General features: G+C 34.6%; 1 protein-coding gene across 1 annotated transcript in view; it reads right to left on the bottom strand.

Annotated features, from left to right (window-relative positions):
- Positions 1 to 18184, bottom strand: part of LOC133522809 (uncharacterized) — a 101901-nt gene extending 83717 nt beyond the window's left edge. The window contains exon 1 of the mRNA XM_061858269.1: positions 17957 to 18184. Coding sequence (XP_061714253.1) covers positions 17957 to 18044 — 88 coding nt within the window. The 5' untranslated portion in view covers positions 18045 to 18184. The remainder of the gene's footprint in view (positions 1 to 17956) is intronic.
- Between the last annotated feature and the right edge of the window lie 319 nt (positions 18185 to 18503).

Genomic DNA, 18503 nt, shown 5'->3' with positions numbered 1-18503 from the left:
TAACGATTCGCTCCGTACTTCCAAGAATCTGTCACGTGCTGAGATCTCGAAAAAATATTTTCTCACGAGTTCTCTCAATTGGGCCCAAAATTGTCCGGCATTATCCCAACATACTTTACCCAGATTGTCATTGCGATACGTTCTTCAATAAGGCGACCCAAGTTTAGCCCCATCGTACTACAAGTTAAATAGATTGTAGTTTAACCATAATATATTTATACCTACTTACAAAAACGGATAGGTACAGTCAAGTGTAAAAATATGGGTGTACACATCTTACTCAAAAATATGTCCCATAGCATCTTATTCCAGTGTAATAAGAGCGTAGTACCATATTTATGAGACGATACTTTCGATACATATTTTTGCACTTGACTGTACGACGACAACCGAAGCAGGGACATCATTCTTTTTTGCAGTTGTTACCTATATGGTAATTAATAGATACAGTATAATATACAAAAAAAAAACAATATTATGTGATAATGATAACAACAAAAACAACTTGCGTCGGGCAGCGCAGGATAAATTCCGTCCGCCTCGCGGGCGATGTCGACGGAACGGCGCGCAATGAGCGAGCACTCGAGGCTCGCGTCTGTGTGCGCGCACTCACACTTAGATAGCTCCCGCTCCCGCCCACCGCAGCGCGACAGAAACATAGCTTCAAAAATTCGAGATTTGAAAAGTTGCTCAGCTAGGAATTGCTCTTAAGTTCGATCACGGCGTGCTCTCGACTGCCTATACGAAGTTACGTAATGTGCGACATCGAATATATCCAAGTTTCACTTTCGCGTGAGTTACAGTTTCACCAAATCGCCACATCGGGCATTCAGAATCAACGTACCGATTCGAATTCGGAACCGGTATTTTTTCCTTAAACGTTTTTTGCTCGCTTGGGAAAGCTGATGAATCGCGCTGATAAACCACGTATTGCAGTCGTATTGTACCGTAGCGAAAGTCATAATCTGTACAAGATTTAATCCTATTACATTCATTGTGAGCTATCGCCAATGCACATCGTACATAATTCTGTGATCAAAGATAAGCGACTAGTAGAAATCCCGGGAAAGAAATCAATACAACACCCACATTTAACATTAGTAGCTACAATAGATACAATTGTTACAGGTATACTATATATAGAAGGGAAATCTAGTTAATGCAGAATACACTGTCTCGACATTAATTCAAAACATGTAAACCTCGTTGAAAAGCAGAAGACATTTAACTTGTGAAGTGCATCGCGTGAATTTTAAGACAGTATTGCAAACAGCGCGAATAACAGATAACAATACATATCTAAAACAAATTACAAAATATATTCTTGACCTATTTCGATCGACCCAAATGTCAAACGGTCCAAACAATGAGTCACCAGATGTAGAGGTGTGAGGTGAAAGCAATACATCGGGTGATTGACACGGAGTCCGTATCCTAAATGCCATTGGATCAAGGTTAGGCGATGTGATCTGTTATTGTAATTAACGAGAGCTGTGAACATTTAAATTTTGTTTCATCAATACGAGTAATAGATATGATAACTGACATACCATACCTAATTCTATTTATAAACACTATTTGTAGATGTATGTTTGACATCAAAGTGTGGAAATGTGATACTTTTATTAGTATGACATTTGTAATAACTGCTCAGAGCATTAACTTTAACAGTCTTGTGTGTTATTATTGTAGTTAGAACAATTTTACGAGGCAGGAAGTATCTTGTAGGTCGGCCACTATAATTGCGAGCTTTGTCACTTTTTCTTTAGTATTAGTATTATACCTATGACATCTATTTCAGTTTAAAATTTATATAAGTATAGTAGGTTTAAAGCGCTGGTAAGACAGTGCGACTTGCAATCCGGAGGTCGCGGGTTCAAACCCCGCCTCGTACCGATGAGTTTTCGGAATTTATGTACGAAATATCATTTGATATTTACCAGTCGCTTTTCGGTGAAGGAAAACATCGTGAGGAAACCGGACTAATGCCAAAAAGACCTAGTTTACCTTCTAGGTTGGAAGGTCAGATGGCAATCGCTTTCGTAAAAACTAGTGCCTACGTCAATTGACTGGATTAGTTGCCAAGCAAACCCCAGGCTGCCATGAGCCGTGGATAAAATGCCGGGACAACGCGTGGAAGAAGAAGATCTAGTAGTAGTAGGTAGACTACTATAAAAAACACAAATCAAAATATTTTATAAAATAATTTGATTTGTTCCAGTAGCTCCATTTCTTGTTAATAATTCATACATTAATTGAAATTCAGACAAAGAAGGCCGTTTACTTTAAAATGCTAAATGCCTGGCTAGGTAAATACCGGACACAGGAAACCACCAAAGGAAATGATTAAAACCAGCTATTTTACGTAACAAATTACAGGCCCCTTCCTTTGAACATAGAAAATGCTAAATATTATTGGTAAAAAAATGTTAGGTATATCTTACAAAAAAAAAAAAATGTGAGGCAAAAATTACACGTAATGAGACTTATTAGGTTTAATAATACAATAATTGGGTAATCAATTTGACACGTCAATCTGTCATTTAAGCGATTCTATCGTCGATTATTTGGCACCTAGTGGCATGACCGAGATAAATAGAAATTTGTCACAATTAGTTCAGTCAATTAACCTATAATATTTGCTACAACAGAGAATACATAGGTAACCGGGTTACGAATCTGTATAGTTCGGGTTATCCACGATGACGTGCAGATTTGTCAAATTTAACCTTTCAGAACATGACTATACGTGTCAAGGTACGCGTCTTCGTGAATGACACGATCTATAGTGGAATCAATAAATAAATGTATTACAGTATGGACGGGTTATAAAGAACCCAAACCTAACCTATAAACGATGGTATAAACGTTGTCAGTACTTTTTTTCATTTTAGTTATTATTGGGTTAATATTTCTAGTCTTCCTCATTTTATAATATTACGAAAAACAGCCTGAGTCCCAATAGTTATTTGTACAACAAGAGAGCAAAGTTTGATATTTCTTCGAGTGCTTATTTAGAGTCCCGTGCAAGCGAAAGATTCTATAATAATAATTAATAATTTAGAATCTTGAGCGTAGTAAAGGGGCTCAAAGGCGCACGAGATGTAAATAACTTTGATCTTGTGTAGTACACAAAAATTTTCACGTCGGCAGTGAGAACATATTTGGAAGGTAAAAATACAATCTGAAAAAATCTAATCCGTCTTCATCACTATTTCACTCATGTTTTCTGAAGGTATTTTAACAATTAAGTTCAATTACCGCAATAAAACAAAGCGAAAGAAATTTCAATAACATAATACGAAAATAATGAAATAACGAACATCAATTGACAGTTCCATCGACAACTATTTTTTGTAAAAAAAACTTTGTAAGATACGGTCCGAATTGCGGACACTACTATTTATAGTGATCGTTAAAAGTAGAATTATTTGCTTTGCGTAACAATTGCGTAATTTTTTATAAGTTAATTGTTTTGATTGTTTTATAAAATACGTAAAATATGATATTTATATTAAATTATAAACATTTATTTCATTTATTAATTATTACGTAGCAAAGTTTTTAAGTAGCAAATTACCCTTGTTCGAGCTGCTGACGTGAAAAATGTTTTTAACCTTCTTTCAGCTTTCTTCATCTAAGTTCATTATGAGTGTACCTTACTCGAATTTTAACTTGGCTACTGGGAATACCAGTAATATTAGGGTTCTGTACACAAAGGGTAAAAACGGGACCTTATTACTAAGACTGTATCTCACAAACCGTGCTAGTTGAAACTTTCTAGACAGTTGAAATTTTCACAGATGATGTATTTCTGTTGCTGCTAAGTATAACAACAAATACAACAAAAACAATATAAAAAAATATTGAAGTGGGGCTCCCATACAACAAACTTGATTTATTTTGCTGTTTTGCGTTATGGTACGGCCGCGGTGGTACGCTTCGTGCGCGAGTCCGATATCTTCTGATGTCTTGATACTGTCTGTACCGGTAGCTACAGTTATTGCAATGGCAACTTAGTTGCACGGTATCAACCTTAGAATCGTATACGTCAGATGAAGAAGTGCTGAAGAGACGTAGGTATAATGGTTTCAATAAAAGCATAATATTTACATTGGTATGTATGGGCACATGATTGGACATCATAACGGTCTAGTATAAATTAAATATAATTGGAATTATGTTAATTGCCGATCATCGTGTCAAAAACGCGGGTATAGATCTGTCGTGCGTGTGTATAGATGTGTCTTGTATTAGCCATTTTTTTAGGGTTCCGTAGCCAAATGGCAAAAAACGGAACCCTTATAGATTCGTCATGTCCGTCTGTCTGTCCGATTCTGTCACAGCCACTTTTTTCCGAAACTATAAGAGCTGTACTGTTCAAACTTAGTAAGTGGATGTATTCTATGAACCGCATTAAGATTTTCACACAAAAATAGAAAAAAAACAATAAATTTTGGGGGTTCCCCATACTTAGAACTGAAACTCAAAAAAACTTTTTTCATCAAACCCATACGTGTGGGGTATCTATCCATAGGTCTTCAAAAATGATATTAAGGTTTCTAATATCATTTTTTTCTAAACTGAATAGTTTGCGCGAGAGAACCTCCCAAAGTGAAAAAAAGTGTGTCCCCCCCCCTGTAACTTCTAAAATAACAGAATGAAAAATCTAAAAAAAATATATGATATACATTGCCATGTAAACTTCCACCGAAAATTGGTTTGAACGAGATCTAGTAAGTAGTTTTTTTTTAATACGTCATGAAATTAAAAAAAAATTTTTTTTTTCAACATACCCATACATGTGGGGTATCTATGGATAGGTCTTCAAAAATGATATTAAGGTTTCTAATATCATTTTTTTCTAAACTGAATAGTTTGCGCGAGAGAACCTCCCAAAGTGAAAAAAAGTGTGTCCCCCCCCCTGTAACTTCTAAAATAACAGAATGAAAAATCTAAAAAAAATATATGATATACATTACGATGCAAACTTCTAACGAAAATTGGTTTGAACGAGATCTAGTGAGTAGTTTTTTTTTAATACGTCATAAAATTAAAAAAAAATTTTTTTTCGTCAAACCCATACGTGTGGGGTATCTATGGATAGGTCTTCAAAAATGATATTTAGGTTCCTAATATAATTTTTTTCTAAAGTGAATAGTTTGCGCGAGAGACACTACCAAAGTGGTAAAATGTGTGTCCAAAGTGGTAAAATGTTGAACGAGATCTAGTAGTTTAAGTAGTTTTTTTTAATACGTCATAAAGGAACCCTTCTTGGGCGAGTCCGACTCGCACTTGGCCGCTTTTTTAAATTCTTCTTCGTTTTCTGACCTATAAGAGCTTTCATAATATCAAAAATATGTCAGTCAATATAAATAAATCCTTAATTACAGTGTATTTTATGCTCCATCACCTTAATTGGGCTGACTTTATTATTCATATGGATGTCAGTAGGTATTTAATTTCAATAAAGCCACGGACACGATTGCTTCAACGAGAAAAAATGCAAATAAAAGGTAAAACTTTATTTTCGTGGCGCAGGGCAACGAACTTGAACGTCCTTTGGCGTCTTAAAAACAAAATTCATTGGGTCACAAAAAATTCTTACCAATTGACGCAAATGCATTCACGACGGTAGCGGGTGAGATTGTGATATCGCACCGGGACTTCCTTAAGTAAGGTTGTAAACACGTTGACGAAGACATAACAAAAACGACCTTGTGTCGTCCGAGTAAAGCTTATATCTAGATCAAATAATTAAGTATCATAAGAGCTTGCTATAGTTACGAGTATATTTAGTTTATTAATGGATAAAGCTGTGAATTTATGTACAGGTTAAATATCAGGTTTGCGAAAATGCGCTCCAGTCTTTAGAAATGCTAATAAATCTGCGTTTGTAAGAAATTTCGTAATCCTTAAAGTTCGCAGACAGGCGTTGCCGTACTTAGGCATTCCAGAGGGCCTACCGCGAACCACGTTCGACGTGTTGCTTCTCAGTCGCACTTGTAAATTCGTATGTAAGTGTGACAGTGAAGCAAGCAACACGTCGAACGTACGTAGTTCGTGGTAGGCCCTCAGATGTTATCGATGTTTTAAATGAGACAGGAAATATAATAACCTTACGTCAAGCAAAGTAAGGGAAGACCTTATAGATACACAATACAGACAGAAATGGAAAGGAAATTATAAACAAATAAAAGAGAGGAGAGCAGTCAAAAGTTATTATAAAAAAAGTCAAGAATGAGGCATTGACAAAATCAGATAGAGCCTACAAGCGTAATCAGCAGCACTGAGAAAAATTAATACCTACTGAAAATGTATATTCTATAATCACGAGCATTAAAATGGGGTCACTTTGTAGAGAGATATTTATAAAGTGACCCGTGTCAAAGAAACGTTTGAACTGATTATTTACTGATTGTGACCCGGTGTATGCTAGTGAAATGTGTTCAGTATGGATAACGTTTCAATTGATCGTTTAATGATTGTAACATGTAACTTTAAATATTTCTTTAGATCCGAAACAAGAACGGTTTATTGATATTAGGCTAAGAATTTAATGTACCTACGGGAAATGTATCTGAAAGATCGGGTTGGTATTGGTAAGTATCTAATTCACCCAAGTAATATTAATATTTTAGTTAAGTATTGACACCTTGCAGAAACTGATAAAGATAACTTGAGAGTTATTCCCCTGACGCTCGAGCGAGCCCGTTTAGTACTATGTCATGATCCATACAGTTCTTCTAGATTAGCTAACATAGTACCGATTTAAATAGAACAAAGTGTAATTTTCAACTTCATATTTTCAAAGAAATTTGATATTAACGATGACATTCCTACACTTATTATTATAAATGCCATGAAGACTTGAAGAGTTAGCTTGGTCGGACTTTAACGACATTCGACTGATTTTCTTGAAGTTCTAGGTAAGCCATGGCAATAATAGCCATGTTGTGATTATGAATGAGACGCGTTTTGCAACAGCTGCCAGAACTAGAACAAGCTCAGTTTGGGTGTGTTTTGCTAATTTGAATGCGTAGTCTAATAAAGATTCTGCGAACCAGTTGAACATGCAATTTAAGGTTTCTGGCAAATGGTGCTACAGAAAGTGTTATGGCAAAAAAAAGGTTCCTAATTCCATTTTTTTTTATAGTGTATTTTTGTATTTTTCCTAAGTTAATTAATACCTTTAAAACAAAAAGTTTATAAAACATGAATTTGTTTTTAATCTGATATTTTTTTAAGTACCTAACACTTTTATTACTTAAGTATACAGAATTATCATTTTCCGTGTCTTCATTACCACATATATTACTAATACCTAGTTTGGCTGGTGTAGACATTCTAGAGAATTGTCTTGAAAGAAAATCCTTGAATAGTGCTCTCATATTTAGTTATTCATGCAGATCATAGATGCAACAGATAATCATAGATAAGTATGTTTTACGCAGATCACGCTGCCTTCAACCAAGAAATTCAATAATTGATTTTCTGAACCAAGTCCAATTTCAAGCAATTTCTATGCGATTCGAAGGAGCAACCGTTTCCCAACCAATGATGACAGTTGATGGAACAACAGATGAAGGCCGTACGAATTGAATTGTTCTTGCCAATGACAATTTAGGACAATTGAATGTCGGCGACATAATTGCCTATTTTCGATTACACTCTCGGAATAATGAGGATTCGGTACTTAAATCATAGTTATTATGAGCGGTGTTTCAAGTCCCTGCGGTCACGATTTTTCGTTGGCACAATATTGCTGTAAATTGTCAGCTGATGGATGGTTGTGATGAAACAAAGTAAACGTTTTGTTCCACTGCTATGTTATGGCTCACGACTATATCAGGAGGGGTTGCAGTAATCTAAAGTGTCAGTTACAGTTAAATGATACCACTATTTTGCCGCGTTTAGCATCAGCAATCAGCATATTTATAACGTATGTGTATTTTTGAATACTGATACAGCAATCAAATCAACTCTGTGCGATGGGCAGGCGTACACTCAAACGAATACGTGCTGGATTGTGGAGTGAGGCAGGAGGGGGGGGGGGGGGGATTGGGAGGAACCTCTCCGACCATATTTAATATATAATATGCATGTGTAGTCTGATTGAGGAACTGTGGCACCAAGATTGGCTGTTACATTGGTGGCACTTGCCTAAAACACAGAAGTTACGCTGATGATATGGTACTGCTGGCTCCCTCTATCAGTGTGCTCAGGAAGCTCCAAAAAATATGTGAGCAGGGAGCATGGGCTCAGGTATAACACGGATCAGGAGGATAACTCGGATTGAGTTAATTGTTGCCGTCTCGCTCTGAGGAGTGTAGAGCGGTTTAAGTATCTGGGCCACTGGCTCACCGAAAGCTCAATGACAAGCCTGACTTGGAACGAGACGAGAGCGCAGGGCTTTGACGGTCAGATGCATTATGCTGGTACGCAGGTTTGCAAAGTGTAGCAATGACGTAAAGGTTACACTTTTTAAAGCTTATTGCCAGTCCTTTTATGCTTGCAGCCTGTGGACCAGTTTCACGCAGCGATCGTACAATGCCCTGCGCGTGCAATATAGTAATGCGTTTAGGATGCTGATGGGTTTGCGTCGGCACGGCAGTGCGTCGGGCATGTTGACCGATGCCTGTACGGATTACTTTTACGCCATTATGCGTATTATGATATAAGTCTTTTCATATCGTATACTAATATAGATATTGGTAGATATTTTTGTTCTAACACTATATGGGACTTGTGCCTGAAATACATAATATCATTTTTAATTTGAAATCTAGGTTTAATGTGTAATCTAAAAGATATCTGCTAGATTGAGAGTAAGAAAATATCTAACCTATATATTTAACCATCTATCTTTAGTAGAAGGCTGTTTTCTAGTCACAAGACGGCAAGTAGGCCCTAATTTGAAGCCTTTATCAGCTTCAGATACGATACGTCATAAGACATGAGTGAGCAATAAGTGGTTATTAAAACAGTGGATGTCTAGTGCGAAATGCAAATTTATAACGCCATTGAAAATTGTTTAAATAGGTCCAAGAGAATACATATGTACCACACGACAATGCACTGATTCTGTAAATTGCGTTGGACATAATGTCGTTTTCCTTTCTTCATACTAAGTATGCATTGAAGACAGAAATCGTATTATCTATTACAAAACAACATAGTCTGCTGTCAAATTGCAACTATTCAATAGGTATTTCATTCATCCTGGGCTTCCTTCGAACAACTGCTACTTTTATTCTATACGTATTATAATCAGCAGAATTTCATTGTGTTGATGCATAGCCGAGACAAGTAAATAATATAGACTCGAATCTACAAACAATTCATCATCTAAACTTTAGCACTATAACGGCTATACATATTTAGGTGTACGGCTGCTCCAGAATCGATTAAGATCAGCCGGTGTATATAGACTAAATACCGGACAAGTGCGAGAGTCACACACCGAGGGTTCCGCACTTTTATTATTTGTTGTTAAAGCGGCAATAGAAATACATCAATCAACTGTCTAGCTATTACGTTCATGAGATACAGCCTGGTGACAGTGATGTCAGACGGACAGACAGACAGACGGACGGACAACAGAGTCTTATTAATAGGGCCCCTTTTGCCCTTTGGGTAAGGAACCCTAAGAATGACAGTCGTCGTTTAATATCCATATCAGTCTGTTTGCCACTTAGGAATTTGGCTCAAAGGAGTGTTCAGTATTCATACGAGAACAAATAAGGTAGGGAGAGTTTTTATGAAATCCGCATAGGCCAACCCCGCCAGCGGGCGTACAAAGCCGCTATGTAGATGGTGTAACGCTTTTAATTCCATTCTTTAGACTACGATATGACATTTTATGGAGATTAACAGTTGTCATCATATACTTGTCTATGTGGCGTAGTGTTTATGTATTGCATTGTAATCATGTTGCAAGCACCGCTCGTACCCTTCAGACGCCGACATGGATACCTCTTCGATGGCATTTGAAGATTGCCCAACACTTGGGGTTAGTGTTTAAAATAGTTGACAGAGGACTTTAGTGCCTACGCGTATAGAATATTAATTAATCTGATGAGTGTATGCTTAAGCCTACGGTGTATTTTAATTGATAATTAAAAAAAATACATTTTTACTAATAATGTAATTTATGGATCTAACTTAAAGGGTTATAATTAAAAATAAATCACAAGATAAAGTTAGATCCACATTCTCAACAAATAATCCTAAAAATAGTACCTAAATAAGTCAACGTATGCCCTTAATAGTGTAATCATAACGCAGAATCTTAATATCTTAGGTAATATAAATGCATAAAAGGTAAGTAACAAAAACATTCGTTCTTGTTCGTTTTGTCTTTTAAAATTATGATTTAACGCGAAATATTTTAGTAAGTTCCAATTTGGGCAGCTTTCATTGAAGTACTTACATCTGCCAAAATTTGGAGATAATAATCAAAAAGCTTATTAAATATGCAAAAATAACTAAGTGCCAAAGTGGTGCTGATTTATTTTGGTAATTACGGTATCCACAATATTGGAATTCAGGTGCATGGAACTTCAAATCCCACTCAATTCTTGCAAAGCTTACGATCTTAAGAACTGTACGGTTTTCTTCATCCATCCGAATTTGGAACAGCAATTTAATCCATATAAAGATGTTCATCTTTCTCAGCCAGAAATCCTCGTGTTTACAAGACACCGTATAATGCAGTAAGCCGCAAGTTTCACAAACAAGGAACACAAAGGCGGCGCCCGCGAAGAAGAGCATGGCGAAACCGTGTCGCAACGCGAGAAGCCTGATTATCCATTTTGGCGGTAGATTACATTTAGAAATGTCCGGAATCCCTTTTCATATCATTAAAATTGTTTCTTAACAACAAAGGTCATTAGCGACCTCAAGAGAATTAAATTTATATATAAATATATAACAATAAATTGTATAAATCTGAGTACATGTAACTATCCATAATTCAAAGAATCATTTAAGGCGTTAGGCAACTTACGGATTTCTTTCTCTTTCCTACCTATTTGCTAACACTTAACTAAAATATGGCTCACAGTCAACTCCAAACCGCATTTATCACATATTTTTTTTCTTCCTTAGTGATAAATATATAGCAATGGGATTAGTTTGTGTGACCTAGTCTTAACCTAGTAATAGCGATCTGATCTCTTTTACACGCAAATGGTATCGGTGGGATTTCAAAAATTGGTTCTCTGAGTTCGATTAAAACCGAAATTTCAAATGTAGGTATGGTTGTCGGTATAATTAACTCAGTTCATTTCATTTCATTTATTTATTTCAACATAAACTTACAGTGCAACACCAAAACGTTTACATGAGAGTTTTACATATACGTTATTTATATCTAAGACATTAAAATATTAAGAAACAAAAATAAAGAAATAAACAATGTCAGCAATTGATAAATAAATGAATACACATTATACATTAAAATAAAATAATTAAATCACAATAAAAATATGTTAGTTCATTACAATTAAATAATCAAAATTGACACAATTAAATTAAATGAGAGCAATCAAATATATATTCATCATATCAATATTCATCAAGTAGTCATCCGTAATTGAACTATATTAATAAATGTGACACAATTAAATTAAATGAGAGCAATCAAATATATATTCATCATATCAATATTCATCAAGTAGTCATCCGTAATTGAACTATATTAATAAATGTGTCATCGGCAGATGTGGGGTTTCGATTGATAACTGATATATAATGACTTTCTGATAGTATATTATTTGATTTCGACCGACCGTAAGTCATTTTAACTAATGTATTTATTCCTATTGTCATACTGTAATACCTACTTAGATAAACACGACATTGAATTACTTTATTAAGTAGACAAATATCCAATAAATTTTATTTCTAAATTTGCACATAGGTAAATAATAATGCTTACAAACTAATTAACAAATTCAAATCCGCAACGCAGGTTTCGTCATTTTCCTTCATGTTAATTATTGTAATAAAGTCATTTTAAAGAACCACCCCGAATCGCATCCGGCCCGAAGTTTCCCATCACACTAGCAGCGTTTCCAAGCTGTATAGCCAACGAAATCCCCTGCACCAGATACGACCCGGAGCGTGGATCGCAGCGCCTATCCGGTGATCAAGTACGTCCTTAATAAACGCTTTAGCCTCCGATCCCCAGGGTCCCGCAGTCTCTACAGCAATCGGCACAAACTCGTACATTGGTTCCAGGGCATTGTACTCGGCGTGCTTGAGTTTGGCCGCATATTCCGCGGCTGAATATTAAGTGATTTGTCATATATTTAAAAAGTTGTTTGACAACCGTGCATTTTTTTATACTAGTAAGCATATATTCCCTGACTTGTCGTAGAGTGTTCGGCCGATTTGGGATATTTCTATTTTTGTTTAAAACTCTTTTCAGTTGGTCCCACTGGTGAATTTTCCATCACACGAGGCAGATTTTCTTTTATAGTTACTCATATACATCTACTCTCGGAAAGAAATAATGAAATGGAACTACCGATCAATACCACACATTTATCTGATTTATGAATAGGTAGGACTCCGTAATAAAACACTGCATTCTAATCATGATTTGGCTCATAGGAATTGTTTGAGAAGCACTGTGGTCATAAATTATCTTAGTGGTATTATAAACCTAAAAAAAATGTATTACTTATAGTGAATATATATTAAATAAAATGTAAAAAAAAATCGATGAAGTCAGATCTGAGGGAAATATTTTACGTAATGTTTTTGCAACGTTTTTCTAATTATCGGACCGCTAATTAGTATAGTATCATCGTGCAATCTATGTAGTATGTTCGTTATTTCTGAACACTGAGGAAACATGCGGTTATCGGTCGTAATAACTCGATTACTTTTGAAAATGTTGATTAGACATTCTTGCAAGACAAACATGACATAACATAATACAATAATAAACGATAATATTAATGAAATCAGTAATCAAAGTTATATGGCAATATTTGGCACGATTTTGAAGTTTACGATAATGCATTAAGTAACAAATAAAGAAATAAAAGCATAACAAAGCGACTTACGTAGGATGACGCTAAAGATTGATAAAATAAGGTTACTTGTAATCATGGCGGACGTGTGGTATCTCGATTTGGATGTATATATTAAAACCAAACACCTGTTGGATCGATAATTATCTTTACTGTGTAATTAGACAATGTTGTCTACAATGAGGTCGTCGGATAAGAGGAACGGATGCGTTTCAGGGTCGAATGTATGATAACCATTTTTGTTCCAACGTACCACTATTAAGTCTAAAGCCTAGGGATAACAACAGATGATTCTGTCTTATGGTTATTACAAGTATGGTGGTATCTGTTCAGGGGGCCTAGCCAGATGCCCAAAGCGTTGTAGCAAACGAAAGGCTGTCGCATTAATATGGAAGAGTAATAGAAAGACATAACTGTTTCGTTCGCAACGACGCAACCGATTGGCATCTTGGCCACCAGTTTGTGTTTACTAAAATTGGCAAATAAATGAGTTTTTGTGAATATAAAAATAAATGGACGCCATTCATATGAATACATGCATGACAAAACAATACAAAACAAAGACCTGACAATGTAATTTTCTTCGAAAACCGCATTCTTAACCAAACTGGAAGTTTACGTGCAATCGTAAAGTCAAAGTACATTGTCAATATTAACAGAGGGTATTGAACTGAGAAAGGACCCAGGGCAATGTACAGGTAAGAGACTGCGTCACTTAGGGAAGATGCAAGTTTTAAAACACTAAAGGAAAATTGAAAAAAAATCTTATTAAGAACTTATTGTTATTAATTGGTGCTTGAATCACAGTTACGAACTGGTTAATTGAGTGGTTTGTAGACGGTGGTATATATATTCCAATATGTTGCCTATATTTTAATTAACGGGCAACAATGGTACAGGCATAAAGGTCATTCTGAGCAGCAGTTATACATAAATATACATGCTATTTAAAGATTGATTGATCAACGAATGAATCTAAAATGATTCAGAATAAATTGTATCAAAACAATGTTACCGAATAATATCCTTTTACTTTCTGACGTAGTGTTAGTGAAGCCTGTTAAAAAGTAAAGTCAAAATACTACTTACATCTCTATTGCTATAACGATAATCGAGTGAAAGAGCAATACTGCAGCGCAGGAATTCTCATTGTGACAGCATTCTGTTACATTAGATGCAAAATTCAAATCATTTCATTACTATTTGTGTATTGCTAAGACTTACTATACTTTTTATTATTCCAAGTTTGTAGGGAAATGTTTGTTTGTTCCAGTTAAACATGATTTAATTTTAAAATTTCATTTAATTCTAAGTTATATTTTAATATAATTAATAACACAAGTTTTAGTTTAAGTACTTAAGTTAAACTAACACTGGTCTGGAATAAATGTTTTTTTTTGTTTCCATGGCTTATTTATTGTGTTTTCTTCGACGCCGATGATAGTGATGATTTGACATATATTACATTATGAATTAGAATGGAACAGTTTCATCTAGCTCTAACATTAACAATAGCATTTTGAATCTGGCTGTCTGTGAGCATTAAAGAACCTTGCTGGGCTTCCATTGTTACTCGACAGTACTGGAGGTTGAAGCAATTAGGCAATATTAGGACTGACGCAAGGAAATCCTTGGGCAAAGAAAATCAGCTAAACGCAATTTGATGGACATTAAGCTTCATTGTTAGAAAATATGCGATCAATTTATTTCGTAAATGCATTACCAACTTCACAAAACACAGATATTGTTTTAAATCGGAGTGAACTAAGACAATACAGTGACAACAATGGACTTGAAAGAACTAGTTATTACGAACAATGGGAAACTAAAAAAAGTTGTTTCCGCTAAATTGGGACACTAGATTCGTATGAGAGATAATTATGACTTAGGCACAGTGTTATAATCTAGGTAGGAATAGTAAATTGTTAACCAAGGGATAGAATAAAACACTCTACTTTTCATTTCGAATTTCAGTATAGTTTTTATAGCATTTATAGAGGGTACTTTATATTATCCATTGAGGTAAAAGAATCGTTAAATATCAGAATGGAAATTGTATAACAAATCCATTTAAAATCAAATTTCAATTGATTATCGTAAAAAAATTAAAAAAAAAACGTACTTGGAAATTAAAATGCTCTAGTGCAGAAACCTATCACTTTCTGCACACTTTTTAGGATAACAATGACCCTCTTTCAGAGCATGAGTAATGAAAAATATTTTTATGACAAACGTACATATTAATTACTTAAACTATTTTTGCGACCTGATAATATATATTTTATAAGATCTTATTAATAACAAACTGCTCAAGTCGTATATTGCCTAAACCTATTATTAAGATACGCCCTGCCTACCAAAGAATATCACCCTATTATTTAAAATCGAATCATTTTGAAATTTTCGTCTATGCTCTTGTATAAAATCTTTTACTTAAAAAATATGAATAAGTTTCTTATCTAACTACTACCTGACTGTCTACCTAAATTTAAAGGAATTATTAAATTATTAATTAAATTTAATAAATTAGTGCCATCAAGGTTTGTAAAGTGTTCGCTGGTCTATGTTAATAAATTTCACGGTGTTATCAAATATCAAATTTGTTTGGCGCCGTTAAGTATCTGGGTCGCGTCGATCGCTGCCTCTAATATGCAATGTTATGCTTATGAAGTGAATAATTGCTGTGACCTCTTCATTTGTTACTTGGCGTTTCAATTTCTACTGGCTTAGGAATATGTTACATTTGGTTGACACTAAATTCTTCGAATCATACAAGGTGTAATATGACAGTATGAACTAGTTCGTTGTCTTGATTCATAATATAAGTAACTGAATTGCTATATCAACCATATTTCTTTTAAATATCAGGCCAATGCCCGATTTGAAATTTCTCAGATTCAAAAAATGCTGCTTCATCTGACGTCGGCTGCAAGGAGCTTGATGTTGCCGTGCAGAATCGAGCAGAATGGAGTCTTTTGGAGTTGACTACCATACCATGACTATATTGACTACCATGTAAAAACACTATCATCTCGTTGTTTTTGTCTCATCAATGTTTTTTGTATATGTTTAGAATCCTGCTTTCTGTTACATTTTGTCTCATGACCATATGAGACATCTTATAGCGTTTGGAAATACGCAACAATTTATCAAATATACGTTTCTAACATTGTCAAAACGTCGTCAAAGTTTTGCAAAATTGCCTATTATTTGGTTTCTACGTCAAATACGCCTAATCTTTTTGTAATCGTGAGGCGTGTCGGTAAGTTCCAGGTCATTGTCAAGCGTGCAGTCATTTTTTCTGCGTGAAATTTACCGTAAAAGTTGTTTATTAACTTTTGCAACAAGTTTTCGAACAGTTCGTGAACCCGTTTGTGTAATGTCTGCTTAATTTTTCGATTTCATTATTGTTAAATTAGTCTGCGTGTAAATTGATGTCAATAACTATATCAGCTTTAGATAGTTTACATATTTTTTTTGATATTGAGTTGATTGATTTTTATATTTCTAAGTGTTCTTCCAGATTATTTTTTATTTCTTTATCCTATTTTATTGGAAGCCCCTTTTTTCCTTCTTTTGACACTATAGTTTGCATTTTTTTTACCATTCCATCTTTCGTTTTTCTTATTCCAGATAGATAATTTTATTTTGGCATACTTATTATAATTTCTTTTCGTCTAAATTTGCATATTTTAATTGAAATATGAAACGTAAGTAAGTAAATATTTATTAATAAAATTAATATAAATACATTTTACGTGTAGCTACAATTACAAAGAAATTAAAAAGAAAATTATACTTATTACTGTGTGGTTGACATAATATTAATAACATTATATAGACGGATTTCCCTTAGGAAATATTATATTGTGAACGTTATTATATCCGAATTTATGAGAAAAATGGGTCATATATAGAAAAGTTATAACATATTTTGAAGTTACATTCTCCTAAAATATGTTTTTTTTTTCTGTGAAATATAAACCGCTTGTTTCTTTATTTAGATTTTAAAAAGATGAGGATTATAAATAGCTATGTTATGAGATGAGTCACCGAAAATTCTTTCATATCATGAAAGTATATACCTATACGAATTCGTAACGATGTTTCATTAGAAATTTTAATCATGGGTAATTAATAAAACTAAACTAAATCCAAGAATTAAATCAATATAAAAATAAGGCCAACCCGTGCATCACCCGGTGCAAAGGTAAAATGATTGCGATAACATTACAGGAAATAGTTTTTTGTTGATAGTATATAATTTTCGGTTCCTTAATTACTGCTTGATGTTTGATTGTTTTAGTGCACGATTATAGTAATTATTAGGTATTCAGGTTTTTGTTATTTCAACTTGCAATGAGGTTAAACGATAGGATATCCTTACTTATGTTGTTATACTTTGTACTTCGCTTAGGCAATTATGTTATTATTACGATATTATGAATATAACATAATATCGTAATACTTATACGTAATATCGATATTGTAATTATTCTGTTAGGTCAAATATAAGTAGTTTTACGATTTCATTGATTAGTAGTAATACATTTTAACAGTTTCTACATCGCGATATTGGCGATGGATGATTGATACATGGATAAAGAGTTCTACATACCTAGAATTTTAATGATCCCATTCGGTGCCGTCAGCATCAGACCTAGAGGCCGTTGAAAACGGGGTTGCTTTTTGGTGAACGACTTATTCATGTTATGACTGTTTTGCTTAGTCAAGCAGTACCTTTGTAGCGTCCAGTGATAAAAAATATAAATGAAATTACCGAGAACATTACCAAACCTAACTATTTTGTTGCAACAATGCACTCGTATTTTTTTTTAAATCAGCGTTATTTTTGAGTTTATAATGACAGTAGAACATTCACCTTTTACTAAATTATTATAACCTATATTTACCTATAGCTGGCTGTTTCCTGGAGTTTCCCGCAGGAACGGCGGCCGCAACTGACATCAGCAACAACATGGCAAAAGCACTGGCACCCATTTCTAAAAAAATAATCCGACACAAAAATAAAAAAAGTTCTTTTCACAATTTTCAGGACGCAACTATTTCCCGCGTGCAGTGCAGTAACATTTGCGCCGCGCGTCGATGTCTGTGCGCGCGCAGTCGTCGACTAAACCCGCTGCGGTACTTTCTATCGGCTTTATGCGCACGCGTTCGGAGGGCTTTGTAATGCGGATGGCAGGAAAATGTTTACAAACAAATAAAATAAAATACAAACTCGGACCACGCATATAATGAAGAGTTCCCTACTTTCTCCACAGTCCAAGCCGCGTACTTGATGTCTCCTTTTACAAAGAAGGCTAATTTTGGGCGAAAAATTAAAAACAGATCAACCGATTTTGTTAACAAACACAAACTTATGGATTGGATATGTCAGTGTCAAAAGTGACGTTTTGTTTAAAGAAACGTTACTTTTGACGCTGATATATCCAATCCATA

This window comes from Cydia pomonella, chromosome 11 (assembly GCF_033807575.1).
Source record: "Cydia pomonella isolate Wapato2018A chromosome 11, ilCydPomo1, whole genome shotgun sequence".
In the NCBI taxonomy this organism is placed as follows: Eukaryota; Metazoa; Arthropoda; class Insecta; order Lepidoptera; family Tortricidae; genus Cydia; species Cydia pomonella.
This window is presented reverse-complemented; position numbering and strand designations above follow the sequence as displayed.